The sequence below is a fragment of the Macaca fascicularis genome, chromosome 1 (assembly GCF_037993035.2).
Source record: "Macaca fascicularis isolate 582-1 chromosome 1, T2T-MFA8v1.1".
NCBI lineage: Eukaryota > Metazoa > Chordata > Mammalia > Primates > Cercopithecidae > Macaca > Macaca fascicularis.
Genome location: NC_088375.1, coordinates 75,589,938 through 75,606,612, shown reverse-complemented (window position 1 = coordinate 75,606,612; position 16,675 = coordinate 75,589,938). Strand labels below are relative to the sequence as shown.

Genomic DNA, 16,675 nt, shown 5'->3' with positions numbered 1-16,675 from the left:
AAGGAAGAAAGAAAGAAAGAAAGAGAAAGAAAGAAAGAAAATAGTAAATTTAATGTTTTGAGGGCTGAGGGGCTGAGTTATAACCAGTTTATCCTGATCTCATTATCAGATGACCTGGTTCTCATAAACTAATCATAAGCTTTTTTAAGGCAAAGCATTTTGAAAGAACATGTAATTGGAAATATACAAATTATTTGGCAACAATATTTGAAATAGGATGAGATATGTTTTACACTTGTAGTAAGTATAATTAATAATGAATAATTTTTCCCCTTCTGAAAAAACAAACCATGTTATGGCCCATTAAAACGGGCCATAAGATGTTGAATATTTGTCCTTTATAATACAGAATAGTCTGAGTTTTAGTAAAAGGTCCGCAAATATATAACAGTCTATTTTTCATTACCTTCAATATGAAAAATAAAAAGTATCTTTACTGTATGTATTAACCCCCTAAATGTCCAAGTAAACTTAATATATAGCTCACTAGTATGAACAGAAAGATTTCAAAATAGAGCTTAGATTAGTGGAGTTTTTGTTGAAGAGATATTAATAAAATGAGCAACAATCTGGAATAGAAATTAGACAGATTCCCTTTATGGTTGAGGACAAACCATAGCTATACGTGCTTAATACACACTGTATTTTATACTTAGAGTAGAATTCATAGTACAAATTTAAAACTCATGAACTATTTAGGCAGCAACATCTCCCCACTAGGGTGGAGGCAGAAATGTAATGTTTAAATGTAAAGAATGCAAGTGACAAGACTATCTGTTCAACTAAACAGTAAGCTTATATTGCAAGCTTCTAAATTTAACTGGAAAGATATTTTTCCCGTTTCCTTACATTTTTCTTAGCTTAAGAGTAATACATTTCCCTGGATTTATTATTATAATTATTAACAATCTCAAATCATCTTGGCTCAGTAATTTCATTATGTGTTTTTTGCAGACTTCACTTTATTTTGTTCTGATTGTGAACAATATTTTTAAAATATCTGCTAAAAGATACTGAAGCTAAAGGCCTCAGCTAAGTAGCATTCACATAGGCTCTTCTTTTAGGCCATTTACATCAAATGTTTTAAACTAACAAAATTTCAAAAACGGCTAAAAATGATGAACTTAGATATTTTAAGGACTTATATAAATCACTTAAAGAACATAAACTTCTCACGCCTGTAATCTTAGCACTTTGGGAGGCCAAGGTGGGTGGATCACTTGAGCCCAGGAGTTTGAGACCAGCTTGGGCAATGTGGTGAAACCCCATCTCTACAAAAAATGTGAAAATTAGCTGGGCGTGGTGGTGGGAAGGTGTAGTCCCAGCTACTAGGGAGGTTGAAGTGGGAGTATTACCTGAGCCTAGAGGTCAAACCTGCAGTGAGTCATGCTCATGCCACTGCACTCCAGCCTGGGTGACAGACTGAGACAGTGTCTCAAAATAAATAAATAAATAAATAAATAAATAAATAAATAAATAAAGGCAAGAAATACATCAAACTATATCCAGACCACTGTATTCCAAACTATGGTCTGGGGATGAGATGAGGGGTCTCATGGCCAACTAGGCCATTTGCTCCATGAGGTCAACAGACCTTTGTCACTGGGGGTGGTGGCTCACGTCTGTAATCCCAGCACTTTGGGAGGCCACGGTGGGTGGATCACCTAAGGTCAGGAGTGCGAGACCAGCCTGGCCGACATGGTGAAACTCTGTCTCTACTAAAAATACAAAAATTAGCCAGGTGTAGTGGTGGGCATGTGTAGTCCCAGCTACTTGGGAGACTGAGGCAGGAGAATCAACTGAACCCAGGAAGCGGAGGTTGCAGTGAGCCGAGATGGCAACACTGCACTCCAGCCTGAGCTACAGAGCAAGACTCTGTCTCAAAAAAAAAAAAAAAAAAAAAGAGAGAGAGAGAGACTTTTGTCTGTCTTGTTCACTGCTACGTTCTCAATGCCTAATATAGTGCCTGGCATATAGTCAGCATGCAATAATATTTGTTGAGTGAATACATTTGCAAAATGCTACATATTGTATTATATTTCCCCTCTTTGATAGTCACATCAAATAAAAGTATATTTAAGACTGAGAAGCCCTGTAAGTGCCAAAAATCCATTTAAGTGTTTTCAATGTAATTTTCCCCCAAATTTATTTGAAAGAAACTCATTAACATTAGTCTTAAGACTAGTTTTTTAAGAGACATAATTTGGAAAATTATGTTCATAGTAAGAACAACAAAAGAAAATATAAGCCTATTACTGAGACTTAGTGTAATATTAATAAACACCAAAGAGAAATCATAACTGACTTCATTTATTGGCTTGACTTGTTTTTAGTGAGAATGATTTTTCTGATCTGATCTGTTAGGCTAACACAAGCAAAATCTAGTTCAAGCTCAAGAGTCAAAATTCAATCGCAGAAAACCTCTTAGCACTTACTGTTTGTCAACTATTGTGCTAAGTGTAGTGCATAAGTCAGGGACTCTGTTGTTGAGAAGCTTATCGTCCAGAACAAGGCTCTCTTATTTTTCTGTTGAAGGGTCAGGCAGGTAACATAAATGAATCAGATGTAAACCGAAGATTCCAAGCTTTAATCAATTGTTGCCATGTCAGACTGTGAACCTGCTCCTTCTAGATCTGATTTTTGCTATAAGCGGTAAAATCTGGATTTTTAAATAATTTAATTGCCATTTTTAATTACTTTTTAATGTATCTAATTTTTAGAATATTGTGGGATCCAAATACAACATCCCCGGGAGGCTACATGCCACTTACAAGTTACTAGTTTGCGATTTCTGGTTTAGAATTTTAAAGTGAGTAGCTCCGTCAATGATTTTAAGGTCCCTGACAAGATAAATTATATCTTAAATTACTGTGCAAACTTTTGTATGAGATCATCAAATCACCATTAGTTATTCTTGATAAATTGTGAACGTACCAAAGATGTAACAAAATGATTTTTAAACAGAAGACTATAGATTGTACAATATATAGAGGGCTTAATGTGATGTTAATTCCCAAAGAAAATACAGGAGAAGTAACAACTAGGTGATAGTTACAGGGGAAAGTAAAATCTACTAATGAATGACTTGCCAATAGCCAAATCCTAGATATCCTTTTTAGTTTTCTTTCTTTCTTTTTCTTCTTTCCTTTTCTTTTTTTTTTTTTTTTTTTTTTTTTTGCGACAGAGTCTCATTCTGTTGCCCAGGCTGGAGTGCAGTGGCACGATCTTGGCTCACTGTCCACCTCCCGGGTTCATGCCATTCTCCTGCCTCCACCTCCAGAGTAGCTGGAACTACAGGTGCCCACCACCACTCCCGACTAATTTTTTGTATTTTTTTAGTAGAGATGGAGTTTCACCATGTTAGCAAGGATGGTCTCGATCTCCTGACCTCGTGATCCGCCTGTCTCAGCCTCCCAAAGGGCTGGGATTACAGGCGTGAGCCACCACGCCCAGCCTCCATTTTAGTTTTCGCTGAATTTGAACTTGCATCAAGCTGTTCATCCACTTCTTGTAGCCATCCTCTTTGATTTGCACAATCTCTCCTGGTTCTCTTTCTTGCTGTCTCTGTTTCTTGACTGACTCATCATATTCTGCCAATATCTGAAATTAATGACTCTTAACCAGAACTGTGCATTTGAATCACCTGGGCATATTTTGCAAATATATATGCCTACTGAACCAAACTATCTGTGATTGAGACTTGGGAATTCATATGTATATAATTTTAAACCTCAAGGTGATGCAGTTAAGCAATCCTGACTAAAAACCACTGCCCTAACATTAAAACAATTCCTACAAATCTGTAATTTTCTCTCTATATAGTTTCTCCTGAGGGATTATTCCACCACCAAAGTTTTAACTATCACCTCTAAACTGATGATTTCTAAATCTTTATCTCAATACACAATATCTTTCTTTAACTGAAGAACAGTATTTTCAAATGTTCACTATGGATATTTACCTTGATACGCTAGAGGCACCTCAAATAGAACTGCCTCCAAATTAAACTCACACCCAAATCCTCCATGCTATCAAACTTGCAATGCTTCTTATATACTTTTCCTTAGGTAAGTCAGAACATCACCCTCTAGCCAGTCACCTAAGTCAGAAGCCATCAAGTCAGGGCATGAGAGGACGTTCCTGCCTGTCTGTGCTCTCAATCTGAGGAGGTTCTTGCTTGTGGCTCTGCGGTCACAGAAAAACTGTATTTGATATAATGTGACACACCCTCTCCTAGACCACAGTTGTGGTCTATTAGTATGTTAATAGACCTTTAACTTAACCCTATTTATTGTCTATTTTGTTCCAAGCCTATGGCATACATGTGCCAATTTGTTAACATAAATTGAGCAAAACAGATTCTCTCTCAGAAATTTGAACTGAAAAACAGAAGCAGCTGTGGGTTCTCGAGCTGGAAGGTTATGTTGAATTAGGAATGGGTGGTAACTAAGTGAAAGCTAAAAATTTATGGGAAAGAAAATTCATGATTTACGAATCATCAGAGAAGCTAGTCAGCAGAAAGAAGAAGCAGACGTGCAGAGGAAAGCCGAGATGCCACTAGAAGAAGAACGCCATGTCCCTACAGCCCCCTACTCGTCTTAGTCCAGTTTTCCCTTGGGTCTTTACAGCTCTATAAAATTCCTCAATGTATCTTTTAAACATCCCCTTAGAATCTGGAGTTTCCTTGAATGGATCTTTGTTCTTTGCAAGTAAGAAAGCTCTGAGACAGTGATCCTAAATGCATCCGTGCCTCCGACCACACCATCCAGACCATATCAGGCTTGCCCCTAAATCTGATTTAGGGTTTATAGCAAACTTGTCCAACCCATGCCCCGTGGGCCACATGCAGCCCAACACAAATTTGTAAACTTTCTTCAAACATTATAAAATTACTTGTTGTGATTTTTTTTTAAGTTCATCAGCTATCAGTAGTGTATTTCATGTGTGGCCCAAGACAATTCTTCTTCTTCCAATGTGGCCCAGGGAAGCCAAAAAACCTGGTTATAAGATCCTACCTGTAAAGTGGCTTGTCAACCTTTCTCTATCCTCCATTACCAACATCTCAGCTCTGCGGCGAGTCCTCCTCATATCTGACCCGGACTGTGGCCCCAGTGACTCTGGCCTCTGTCCCCATTGACTCCCATTTCTAAACCATCTCCATAGCTAACAGAGTGATATCTGCAAGCTATCTGATCTTTCACTCAGGGCCTAAAACACTGTGCTGGTCTTATGAGTGTCTCTACAGCATAAAGTCCAAACACTGAAAGTGTCTTTTTATGACTTGTCTGATTATATATACTAAAAGTACATATTCTCAAACGTATCACTGAAAGTATTCCAAATTATCAAATTATATAGATTTTTAAAATCTTAAACTTCTTTAGATGCAGGTGTCTGTAAGAATAGAATGCTAGTATTCTGTGGTCATTTACTTAAAAAAGCTTTTTGTTTTTCTTTCAGAGAAACAGTGGACAAAAAGAGAGCACAGTTCTCACTATACAGCCAAAGTAATACAGGGCTCTTGTGTAGACAAATTCTAGAACTTCTTAATTATACACAGGCTTATTATCTATATCCCCAGTGTTATAAAGTACCAGAACTTCATTAGAAAAATTAAGCTGGAAAAATGAAGGCAGCACTTTGTAAATTTCCACTGGAAATTAGCTGGGAGAGGCAGAGGAATACTGGATCAAAAGAGGGTAATCATGCTTAACTGTGCCCTAGAGCACCCGCATGTATAATACGATTTGCACAGTAACTACCTCTCCTATTACTGCTTGTTTGGAGTATTCTATGTTAATGGGGTTAGCTAATTTAGTATTTTAACTTAAAAAGGCTCTGCTGATTAATAAATGTTGCACACTGTGCTAGTAATTAAAATAAATGGAAGAGTTACAAATAAAAGTTGAATTGTTAAGAAAACATTATCTGAAAATATATGATAATCTCTATTTATCATAATACAGTAACAGTTCAGAAAATATGCAAATTTTAAAGGTCTAAAGTCTGAAAAAAACCACACAAGTCAAAAAAGTTTTGAGATATGTTAAATTTTCTTTTTGCTATTCTTTAATGATAAAATAAAGTGCTCACTCATATATACCACATTGTAAAATGTCCTTTCTAAAAACTGTTACTTAGATCTTGTTTCTTAACCTTTCCTGCAACATTTTTCTCATAGTAATGACTATGAAATGATACTTTATTAGAAATTATATTTAAAGTTTTAAAAGTGAGTAATTTACTCACTGTTTACTGATATTTACTGCAACGGAGCATGGTTCCCTTATTTTTAGGGGCCTGTGGACACCAAGCACAGAAATAAAGGAAAATTCTGAGTCCCTTCAAGGGAAATCCCAGCCCCAGAAGTAAATAAGTAACTTGTTCCAGAGCTATTTGCTTTCCCTGTAGAAACTAAAGATAACATCTTACCATAGGTCCCTGAGTTGTCTTTCATGGGCTCAGACTCTCACTGAATGGATCTGTTGGCACTTAGACCCCAGGAAAGGGGGAAGTGAAGACTAAACTTTAACTATCACCTTTTGTTGTAAGTTCCTTCATAAGGGGCTTGGGGGAAGTCATTCCCCCTAACCGGTTAACATTTTTCTATTCACTTCCAATTTTACTTTTTTGAATTTTGAGACAGTGTCTCGCTCTGTCACCTAGGCTGGAGTGCAGTGGTGCAATCTTGGCTCACTGCCACCTCCGCCTCTCAGGTTCAAGCGATTCTTGTGCCTCAGCCTCCCAAGTAGCTGGGACTACAGGTGCCCACCACCACAGTTGGCTAATTTTTTTGTAGTTTTAGTAGAGATGGGCTTTCACCATGTTGGCCTGACTGGTCTCGAACTCCTGACCTCAAGTGATCCACGTGGCTCAGCCTCTCAAACTGCTGGGATTACAGGTGTGAGCCACCACACCCAGCCATGATCCCAAATTTTTAAAATGAGTTTCTCTTTCTTAGCCAATTGCCAATCAGAAGATCTTGAAATCTACCTACCATCTGTAAGCTCCTGCTTCAAGATATCTCACCCTTTTAGGCCAAAACCAATGTGTGACCTTCATGTACTGATTTATGATTTTGCCTGTAGCTTCTGCTTTCCTGAAATTTGCTCCTGCCTTTACAAATTCTTACCTGCAGGCCACTGGGGAGGTTGGGTCTTAAGCATGAACTTCCTTGAATCTCCTTGCTTGCTGCCCTGCAATAAACACCTTCCTTTCTGTCACTGCAAAAACCTCTAAGTTTTACTGTGGTGGGTGAATGGACTGCATTTTGGTTTTATAATATTACCAAATCCAATATAGCTAGGTTGCAAGTTTGAGAGAAATGAAGGCACATTAGATTCATAGCTATTAGTTCCAGCAAGTGGAGGAGCTCAAGAAATAGAGTTATTAGTTCTGTTATGCTACTAAATGTTTATGGGATGTCTCTCATTTCACCTACTCGGAATAACTATCAGTAAATTAATACTTTTTTATTTTTATAAAAGATGTAGAGAAAGCTATTGAGCTGTCTATACACAGTTTCTTAAATGAAAGCCTATATAAGTTTAAAATATAGCTACAATATGCTTTAATCATGAACTCCTCTTCATAGGGAAACTCCAGTCGCTGTTACATTTTTTAAATCCTCAATGTCTATACCTTAAACCTGTGGAAGACTCTTGAATCCTTAGGGATTTAAGGAGTTCCTTCAAATTTAGCTCCAGATTATAATTAATCTAAACACCAAAGTCTGACCTAGCAAGGTAGCTTCTTGATTTGAAAGCCTGCAGGAAGAACATTTGCATTTATTTTCTTTTGCTGTTATAACAAATCACTACAAAATTGGTGGCTTAAACAATATTATTAACTTATCATTCTTGAGGTCAGTGGCACAAAATAAGTCTTACTGGGCTAAAATCAAGGTGTTGGCAGGACTGTGTTCCTTCTAGAGGATCTAAGAGAATCCATTTCCTTGCCTTTTATGACTTCTAGAGGTGGCCTACATTCCTTGGTGGCATTCATGCCCCAGCTTCAAAGCTAGCAAAGGTAAATTGAACCCTCCTCACATTGCATCATTCTGACCTCCTTTCATGTAGTCAAATTTTTTTCTGCCTCCCTCTTCCATTTTTAAGGACCTTTGAATTATAAAACTGGCCCCACTCTGATAATCCAGGATAATCTCCCTACCTAAAAGTTCCTAATTTAATCAAATCTGCAAAGATCTTTGTATTATATAAGGTAACATTCACAGGTTCCTAGGATTAGGACATGTGGACTCTTTGGCAGGGCAATAGGGATCGGGGAAGCATTATTTTGCCTAACAGAAAACTAATTGAAGCTAGTTGGTTCTCATTTCTATTGTAATATCCCAAATCCACTCTATTTTGGATATAATTATAGTCTCCTGTATTAAGCCAGAATGTTTACAATTAACAGAAGATATTAATGTATAGGACCTTTACACCTCTCATAAGACCTTAGTGAAGCCCATATCATAGCTTATATCATCTGATTTATGATTGTCCACTCCACTCCATTTCCGCTGTCTTGATGGGTAAATTAAACATTGAATAGCTCTGGTACCATTATGGCCTCCCTTTTCTTCTGCTTGTTAATAATAATAACTGTTTTTCCCATTTCATCTAAGCAACTTTCATGGTCCCATTTCATGTTTGGAAATATTCCTTGAAATGTCCCCCTCTGAAATTTTAAAGCCTGAAATTCTCTGTGATCACCATATCCCATTCCCATAAATAAGAAGTACAGTATATATAATATTCTGTCATATTTTAATAAAGAAATAATAAATATACATATAATTGCATGTGTAACCAAAAATTCCTGGATAGACACACAAGAAAGGGTTGACAGTAGATACCTCTGGAAAACATAACTGAGGATCAGTGAATAGTGTTTAAAGTTTTTACAATAAATATGTGTTGCAGTTTTAATGTTTTAAAAGGTAAACAAAAAATCTTCTTTATTTTTTTAAATGGATTTGAGGAGATTCATAAATCAAAGGAAGTAGAAAATTTCTAACAGAAACAAGAGAGAACCAGGGACATAAAGAAGAATGAAAACAGCTCAGTATATCTGGAGCACAAAGTTCTTTACAGAATATGACAAAGATTAGCTAGAGAAATAAGCTTGAATCAGATCCAAAGAAACTGTTTCTTGAAATAAGAAATTAAACTTTATCCTAGAGGCAATAAAAAGCCATTGAAAGGCATTTTAGCTGAATAATAATAATAGCACAATCGAATCTCTTTAGTGCTCGTGTGGTAAAATGCACGGAGCGGGAGTAAGACTAGGTAGATCAGGTTGAAGGGATTTTATGGCAATTAAAGTTAAGGAATTTTAAGGTGCCTAAATTAAGACAGTGATAGTATAAAGGGGAAGAGGCTGAATTTGAGAAACACTTAAAAGGTAGAATAAAAAGGACTTGAGGACTGATAGGATATGGATGATGCTGGAGGAGAAGGTAACTCACAAGTCTCCAGCTTGTGCAGATAGTTGGTGATGCAATTCACACTCAAGAAAAGAAGCAGGAAAGTATGTTATATACTGCATTTAGAACATCTGGTGGCGATACAGACAAAGACGGCAGTTGAAAATGTAAGCCTGCAATGTAGGATCAAGATTGTACAGATTTAGAGTGGAAATCATCGGCACAGAGATAGTAGCTAGTCTTTCAAGTAGAAGCAACCATTCAAAGATTATACAGAAGAAGAAGAAGAGGAAGAAGAAGAAGGAGGAGGAGGAGGAGGAGGAGGAGGAGGAGGAGAATATCGAATCCTTCTATCATTTTAGTTCTAACCCATTACCTATTACCAAAATTACTGCAATATTTATCCTAATGAGTTTCATTGCATCTAGCATTATTCTTCTCAAATGCATTTGTCTCTCAATCAAATTTATATTCTTTTTATATCATCCACCTTCTCTTAAAAAAATTTTTTTTCCCATTACCTATAGGATAAACCACCAACTCCTTGGTCTTCAACTTTTTTGCAATGTTTCTTTTTCCCGTTCTCTAACATAAATATTAGCCTGTCAAATTGGTCTTGTCATTGTTCCCTCAACTTTTCCTACCATCGTTTTTCTTTTCGTATCATCAGCCTACTTTTATTTACTTTCTGTACTTTCCTCTATCAAAATCTCAACCATCTTTTGCATGATCCAACTCAGTTCCTTGTCTGTCAAGAATGCTGTCTGAGATTATCAGAGACCAGAGAAAACTCGACATGTTAAAAATATATACATTGTCTCTTACACACACTTGACCATCTATCAAGTACTTGGTAAATGTTACTAAAAATTTTCTTAGGTTTTCTGGTTGGTTTCAGCTATATAAGTTCCACGAGAGTAGAGGCTATGTCTAATTTATTCACCTCTATGTCCCTATAGCTTGGAACTATTCCTGACGCGTAAACATCTTTTGAATCAATAAGTCATCCTTTTTATTTCCCACAATATCTAGATGAGACCTTTTCATAAAAAGATTCCTTCATAATTATTTATTGATTACTTATTTGGCTTCCTGGCTTCATAAGGATAGACATATGAGTGAGGGAAATAATTTTCTTTGTGATGGCATGAGAAAATTGAATGAGTTCCTTTAAAAACAAGAACAAATAAAGCTTTAAAATGACTTCCAAAAAAACTTTTGTAATCTATCTTCCATGTCTTTATTATTATTGTCCTATTTGCTATGTTTATTTTAAAGAAGATGTGTAACTAACAGCTAAAACCTACCAGCCTGTGATTATTAAGAAGCATTTTGTCATTCCCAATAGTTAACTAGGAATGTAATGCTATTAATTGTGTTCTCTCAAAATGTATATGCTGAATTCCTAACACCCAGTACCTCAACATGTTACCTTATTTTGAAATAGGGTTTGATATGGTTTGACTCTTGTGTTTGTGCATTGTTGGTGGAGGAATCTGGTGGGAGGTGATTGGATCATGGGGGCAGATTTTTGTCTTGCTGTTCTCATGATAGCAAATGAGTTCTCATGAGATCTGGTTATTTAAAAGTGTGGCACTTCCCCCTTTGCTCTCTTCTCCTGCCACCATGTGAAGATGTGCTTGCTTCCTCTTCACCCTTCCACCGTGATTGTAAGTTTCTTGAGGCCTCCTAGCCATGCTTCCCGTACAGCATTTGGAACTGTGAGTCAATTAAATCACTTTTCTTCATAAATTACCCAGTCTCAGGTGGCTCTTTATAGCAGTGTGAGAACGGACTAATATAGGGTCACTGCAGATGTAACAAATGAAGATGAGGTCATACTGGAGTAGGATAAGCTCTGACTCTAATATGTATGGTGTCTCTAGAGCAAAGAAAAATTTGGACACAGACAGAGACATAGGGAGAACACCATGTGAGGAAGGCAGATATCAGAGGAATGCTTCTAGAAACCGAAAACCATAAAGATTAATAGCAAACCAGCAGAAGTTAAGGAAGAGGCATGAAGAGATTCTTTCTCACAGAGAAGGAACCAACTCTGCTGACACCTCCATCTGGGAGTTCTAGTCTCCAGAATTGTGATACAGTGCATTTCTGTTTTTTAAGCCATCCCTTTGTGGTACGTTGCTATGGCAGCCCTAGCAAACAAATACACTTAGAAAATTTGTCTTTCACATGCATAAAGAGAAGACTTCAATGAGGTTAGGACGCTGTGGTGTAGGCAGAGCTGTGCTCATTGTCCTCCTCAACATCTGGTTCTCCAAGCCAAGGGATAAAATCCAGCCCATCTTTGGAATCTGTGATTTCTTACAACTTCTTTGATGTCTTAAATACAGAATTACATTTGTAGTAATACAAAGCATGTTAATAATTCTCTTTTATTAAGACCCTACTATGTTCCTGACACCTGATACTCATCTTCCCTATCAATCCTCATTACCACCTTTTAAGGTAACATTTCTGCTTCATCTTACAGACAGGAATATAGAGTTTCAGGTAGGCTAAGTTACTAACCTAAGATTATACTGCTGTTTAATGGAACTAAGATTTGAGTTCATATAGATCTGGTTCCAAAGTTTATACTACTACTACTACTACTACAACACACTGCAATTTGCATAATGATATGAAAACAAAAGAGCTAAATGTAAGAAACTCTCAGATATAATGCTATCCTTTGAGTCCTTAAACTTAGAAATAAAAAGCTCTACCTTTCTAGGTCTAGATAGCAGGTTCCTGATATACTACCTTTTTTTTTTTTTTTTTTTTTTTTGAGACAGAGTCTTGCTCTGTTGCCCAGGCTGGAGTGCAATGGCGTGATCTCGGCTCCCTGCAAGCTCCATCTCCTGGGTTCACACCATTCTCTTGCCTCAGCCTCCCGAGTAGCTGGGACTACAGGCGCCCCCCACCACAGCCGGCTAATTTACTTTTGTATTTTTAGTAGAGATGGGGTTTCACCACGTTAGCCAGGATGGTCTTGATCTCCTGACATAGTGATCCGCCCGCCTGGGCCTCCCAAACTGCTGGGATTACAGGCGTGAGCCACCGCACCCGTCTCTGATATACGACTTTTAACTTCTTATAGGTAAAGTTGGTTTTGTGATAAAAGGACCCTTTGCATTAACAAACCATGAATCTTTGTGACAGGACTATACTTCACGGAATTATTATCTGCAAAGATATAAAACATACATTTCTAACATTTCTTTTGCCACACAAGATACAATAATGCATTATCCAGTATACAAAAAACAAAATGGTTTCAGAAGAAGCTACGAAAAAAAAAAAATCAGTGTTTCAATTCTAATAATGGAATTATCCTTAGGTTAAAGACCAATTACTTAGCCTGGTTGCAAAAGATATGAAGCTTTGAATCTATAAGAAATTTTTTTAGCATCTCCAACTGGGCTTTTTTCTGATTGGTTGAAAATCTTAGAAAGACTCTGCAACCTCTGAAAGCCTCAGAGCAAAGGGTCATCAGCAACACTGTGGAAGTTGAAGATATGTACAAGTATTCCATGGAAAATACAAATCGAGCAACTTTCTTTAGGGATAACATTGATAGCTGATCTTTCTAGGCTTACTAAGGAAAATAGTAAGAAATGATATCTCAGTATGTTTAATATACAATGATTTCTACAGAAATATCAATCAGATAATCAATAATCATCTCAATTATTTGTTTGAGCAATTAGTTGTGCTATTTTGTAAACCTTTGCATCATTGGAAATAGAAAAAGAATTCTGAGTAATATAACTCTTTAGATAATCATCACTAAATTTTATATTTTGCTTGGCTAAGTCTGAGAAGCTTTAATCTTCTACAATATGTGTGGTAAAATGAATCTACCTCCTCAAAACTAATTGGAAAAAAAAGTTCCTTATTTTCTTACTCATCATATGTTGGGTTAACCCAGTCAATTATTGAAAGAATCTGCTAAACACTCTACAGCTAATTATTTCACTTCAAGTAATCGTTATAAGGTGAAAAATTTTATAAAAATTACTTGAGATGCCTGCTAATTTTGTCTTTGATATGTTTGTGTAAAAATTTTTCTTTTTTTCAAGTCTCCTCAGAAATGTAGAATTCAAATATAGCATACGTTATGTGTACATGTATATATATCTTCTAACTGTTAAAATAATCCAAAATCCACTACAATGGATAATAGGTAATTCTAATTTTTCTCTATATCAAAACAGACTTTTAAAATATTTTATAATTATTGTATAAATTATTATGTAACAATTAGCACATGTATTATGTAAATGCAATAAATAATTATAATTTTATATGTTATATTTTGTATTACATAATTTAGGATAATTTATATTATACCAATATTATCACTAATATTTAGTATTATAATGATGTCATAATGTAATAATGTCTTATTTAGCATATAAATAATATTTAAAATATAAGATAATTGCAAAGATAATTATGAGACATTATAGAATAATGACAATAATAAAGATAAAGCCATTTTAGATTTAAAAGGATCTATTTATAAATGACATGTGACTCTACTGATGACAAAGTGTCTTTCTTTCTTTTTTTTTTGAGACGGAGTCTCGCTCTGTCGCCCAGGCTGGAGTGCAAGCTCCGCCTCCCGGGTTCACGCCATTCTCCTGCCTCAGCCTCCCGAGTAGCTGGGACTACAGGCGCCCGCCACCTCGCCTGGCTAGTTTTTTGTATTTTTTAGTAGAGGCGGGGTTTCACCGTGTTAGCCAGGATGGTCTGGATCTCCTGACCTCGTGATCCGCCCATCTCGGCCTCCCAAAGTGCTGGGATTACAGGCTTGAGCCACCGCGCCCGCCGACAAAGTGTCTTAAGAGAGAGAAAGTGCCTGAGAGAAAGATGTATGAATTGAGACCCAAATCAATGATGCTAATAAAATAATTTAAAATTACATATGCTATTAAATCATTCTTCACCTTTTTCAGTCATCTTTCTCAGTCATAAAGAAACTAACCTCTTTCATTATATCTGATTTATTAAAACTACAATGTTATGTCAATAGATCAAAATGATATTTAGTCCACGTTAAGAAAAATGTTTCTTTCCATCTTGTTGGATCTTATTTTAGGCATATCATAAATATGTATGCTTTCAGTATAGATAATTAAGAAAATTATCTTCACAGATACATAGATAGTGGTCATTTATCCTCAAAATGCTAATCTTTTTTTGTCTTTTGAGTTGTCAAAAGAGTTTTTGCCATCAATACGGACCTCATTTAAATCATTTGCATATTGAAAAATTATCGCTTTGGAACAGGTCAAGGGTGGCTTTACCTTTTCTCACAAATAAAAGATTTTTTACAGCATTAGGAAATAGAAAAACTAGAAAATTTAAGGCACCAAATATGGCACAGCTATTTTTGTTAAGAACTCACATATTGTCATTTACATTTCGCAGCCATTCCTCTCTTCTGAGCTCCTCTCTGGCCAACTTTAATTCATCGATTGGTTCTGCCACCCACAACGTTGGCTCCAAAGGCTTGTAGCGTTGTTCTAATACTTCGGTAATATCTCGGAAAGGCCCCTGACAAGACAGGATGAGGAACATATTTTATATGGAAGATTTTTTTTTGATGTATTATTGATGACCAAGGCTAGTGAACATCCACAAAGTATAGCAGGTTTACTAAGTTGTTTTTAAAACACCATTTGTTCTTCATTGAGTTAGAATATACATGACACAATATCACTTATTTTCAAGCAATGTTCTCTCAAGTAAAATTGATTACATTAAAAAACTTTAAAATTAAACAGAAATTTCCCCACTTCCATCAAGAGATCTTCATGTTATAACTGATAAACTTACTATAGGTTGCTTTCTTTTCTAAATTTACAAAGCACATTTTGTTTAGTATAATTAAAGAAAGAATTGTCTCCCTTTTTGAGTAAATACAAATATTAGGAAAAAAATTCCAAGCGTAGCTTTCCAAGAGCTCTTCTACAAATAGAAATAGGAGAGCATGTGTTTTTTCATTAAGTTTAAATTTTTTGGTGAATGTCAAATCTCACATTTAATAGGCAGCCTCCTAAACAGAGAAGAACCATAACTTTTATTTAGTTTAAATGTTATTTATTTAAAATTGTAAACTCTATTGTTCAATTACTCTGATACCAATAGCAACCTTTTAATGACACAAATACTTAGCAGAGGAAAGTCCACAGCTGCACTGTGAAAAGTAACTTACAACATATCCTGCTTTCAAGTTAGTTGGTATTTATACTAGTTACTAAAATCCACTGGTTGTCTAATTAGTATCATATTAGGCACAATACAAATCAAAGGCAGCTCAAGATTTTGCTGTGCCATTAATTGCATATTTGGTTATTTCATCACCATTGTGCAGGAGAGAAGTAATATTAAGTGGACAAAGATTTCTAATCAAATTCCTTATTCTTAAAAATATCTTCTTTAAATAGGTTATCACTAACAAGACACAGCTGGAGTTACTGCAAGCACTGAGTGAAGACTGTGGGGCTAATAAAAAGAAATGATTCACGCCTCATTTATGTTCACTTATGTTTTACATTAATAGAAACCAATAATAGGAACCAGTTACCATAAAAGTCATGGACCGTAAATAACACAAATGGCAAATAAGTATCATCTAGTACTTTTCACAGCTGGACAGGAGGATTGCTATATTTGAAAGTAGTTAATGGATTTTCATTGGAACTTTACTTTTTAAAGATACAGTGACATGATTCCAAATCCACTATTAAGAAATCAAATGGGACTTTTTTTTTTCTTATTCTTATTCTTTTACATTGACACAGTCTATGACTTAAAAAATTAATGTTTGGTTGTATGACAAGGGGCAAACTATTTCTCTATGCTGATATTCAGCATACCTAAAATGGAATAATAACTACATCACAGAATTTCTCTTAAGATGTGTGACATCTTAAGATGTGTAACACCCTTACCACGTACTTAGAACACAGTAAACACTCAAAATGGCTCCCACTACATTGTTGTTATTATTATTATTACCATTATTAGTTTCAAGAAGAATTTTTAAAAGGTTTTGAGCAATAGTAGCATCAAAGAAATACACAATGGCCCAAGGCTATGACTTTGAAGAGACCGGCATTCACATGGAGCAAAGGTCTTCTCGGTGGTCAAGCTATATGCCTTCTAACCTTTGTTGATAAGCAAACATAGCACATATTTACTTGTAGGCTTCCTCTACTATTGTTCTGGAAC

General features: G+C 35.9%; 1 protein-coding gene across 3 annotated transcripts in view; it reads right to left on the bottom strand.

The window, feature by feature from the left end:
• Positions 1–16,675, bottom strand: part of SPATA17 (spermatogenesis associated 17) — a 229,169-nt gene that overhangs the window by 76,023 nt on the left and 136,471 nt on the right. For all 3 annotated transcript variants that reach the window (XM_045397234.3, XM_065541898.2, XM_065541900.2), the window contains one exon: positions 14,847–14,995. In XM_045397234.3, the coding sequence (XP_045253169.2) occupies positions 14,847–14,995 (149 nt within the window). The remainder of the gene's footprint in view (positions 1–14,846; positions 14,996–16,675) is intronic.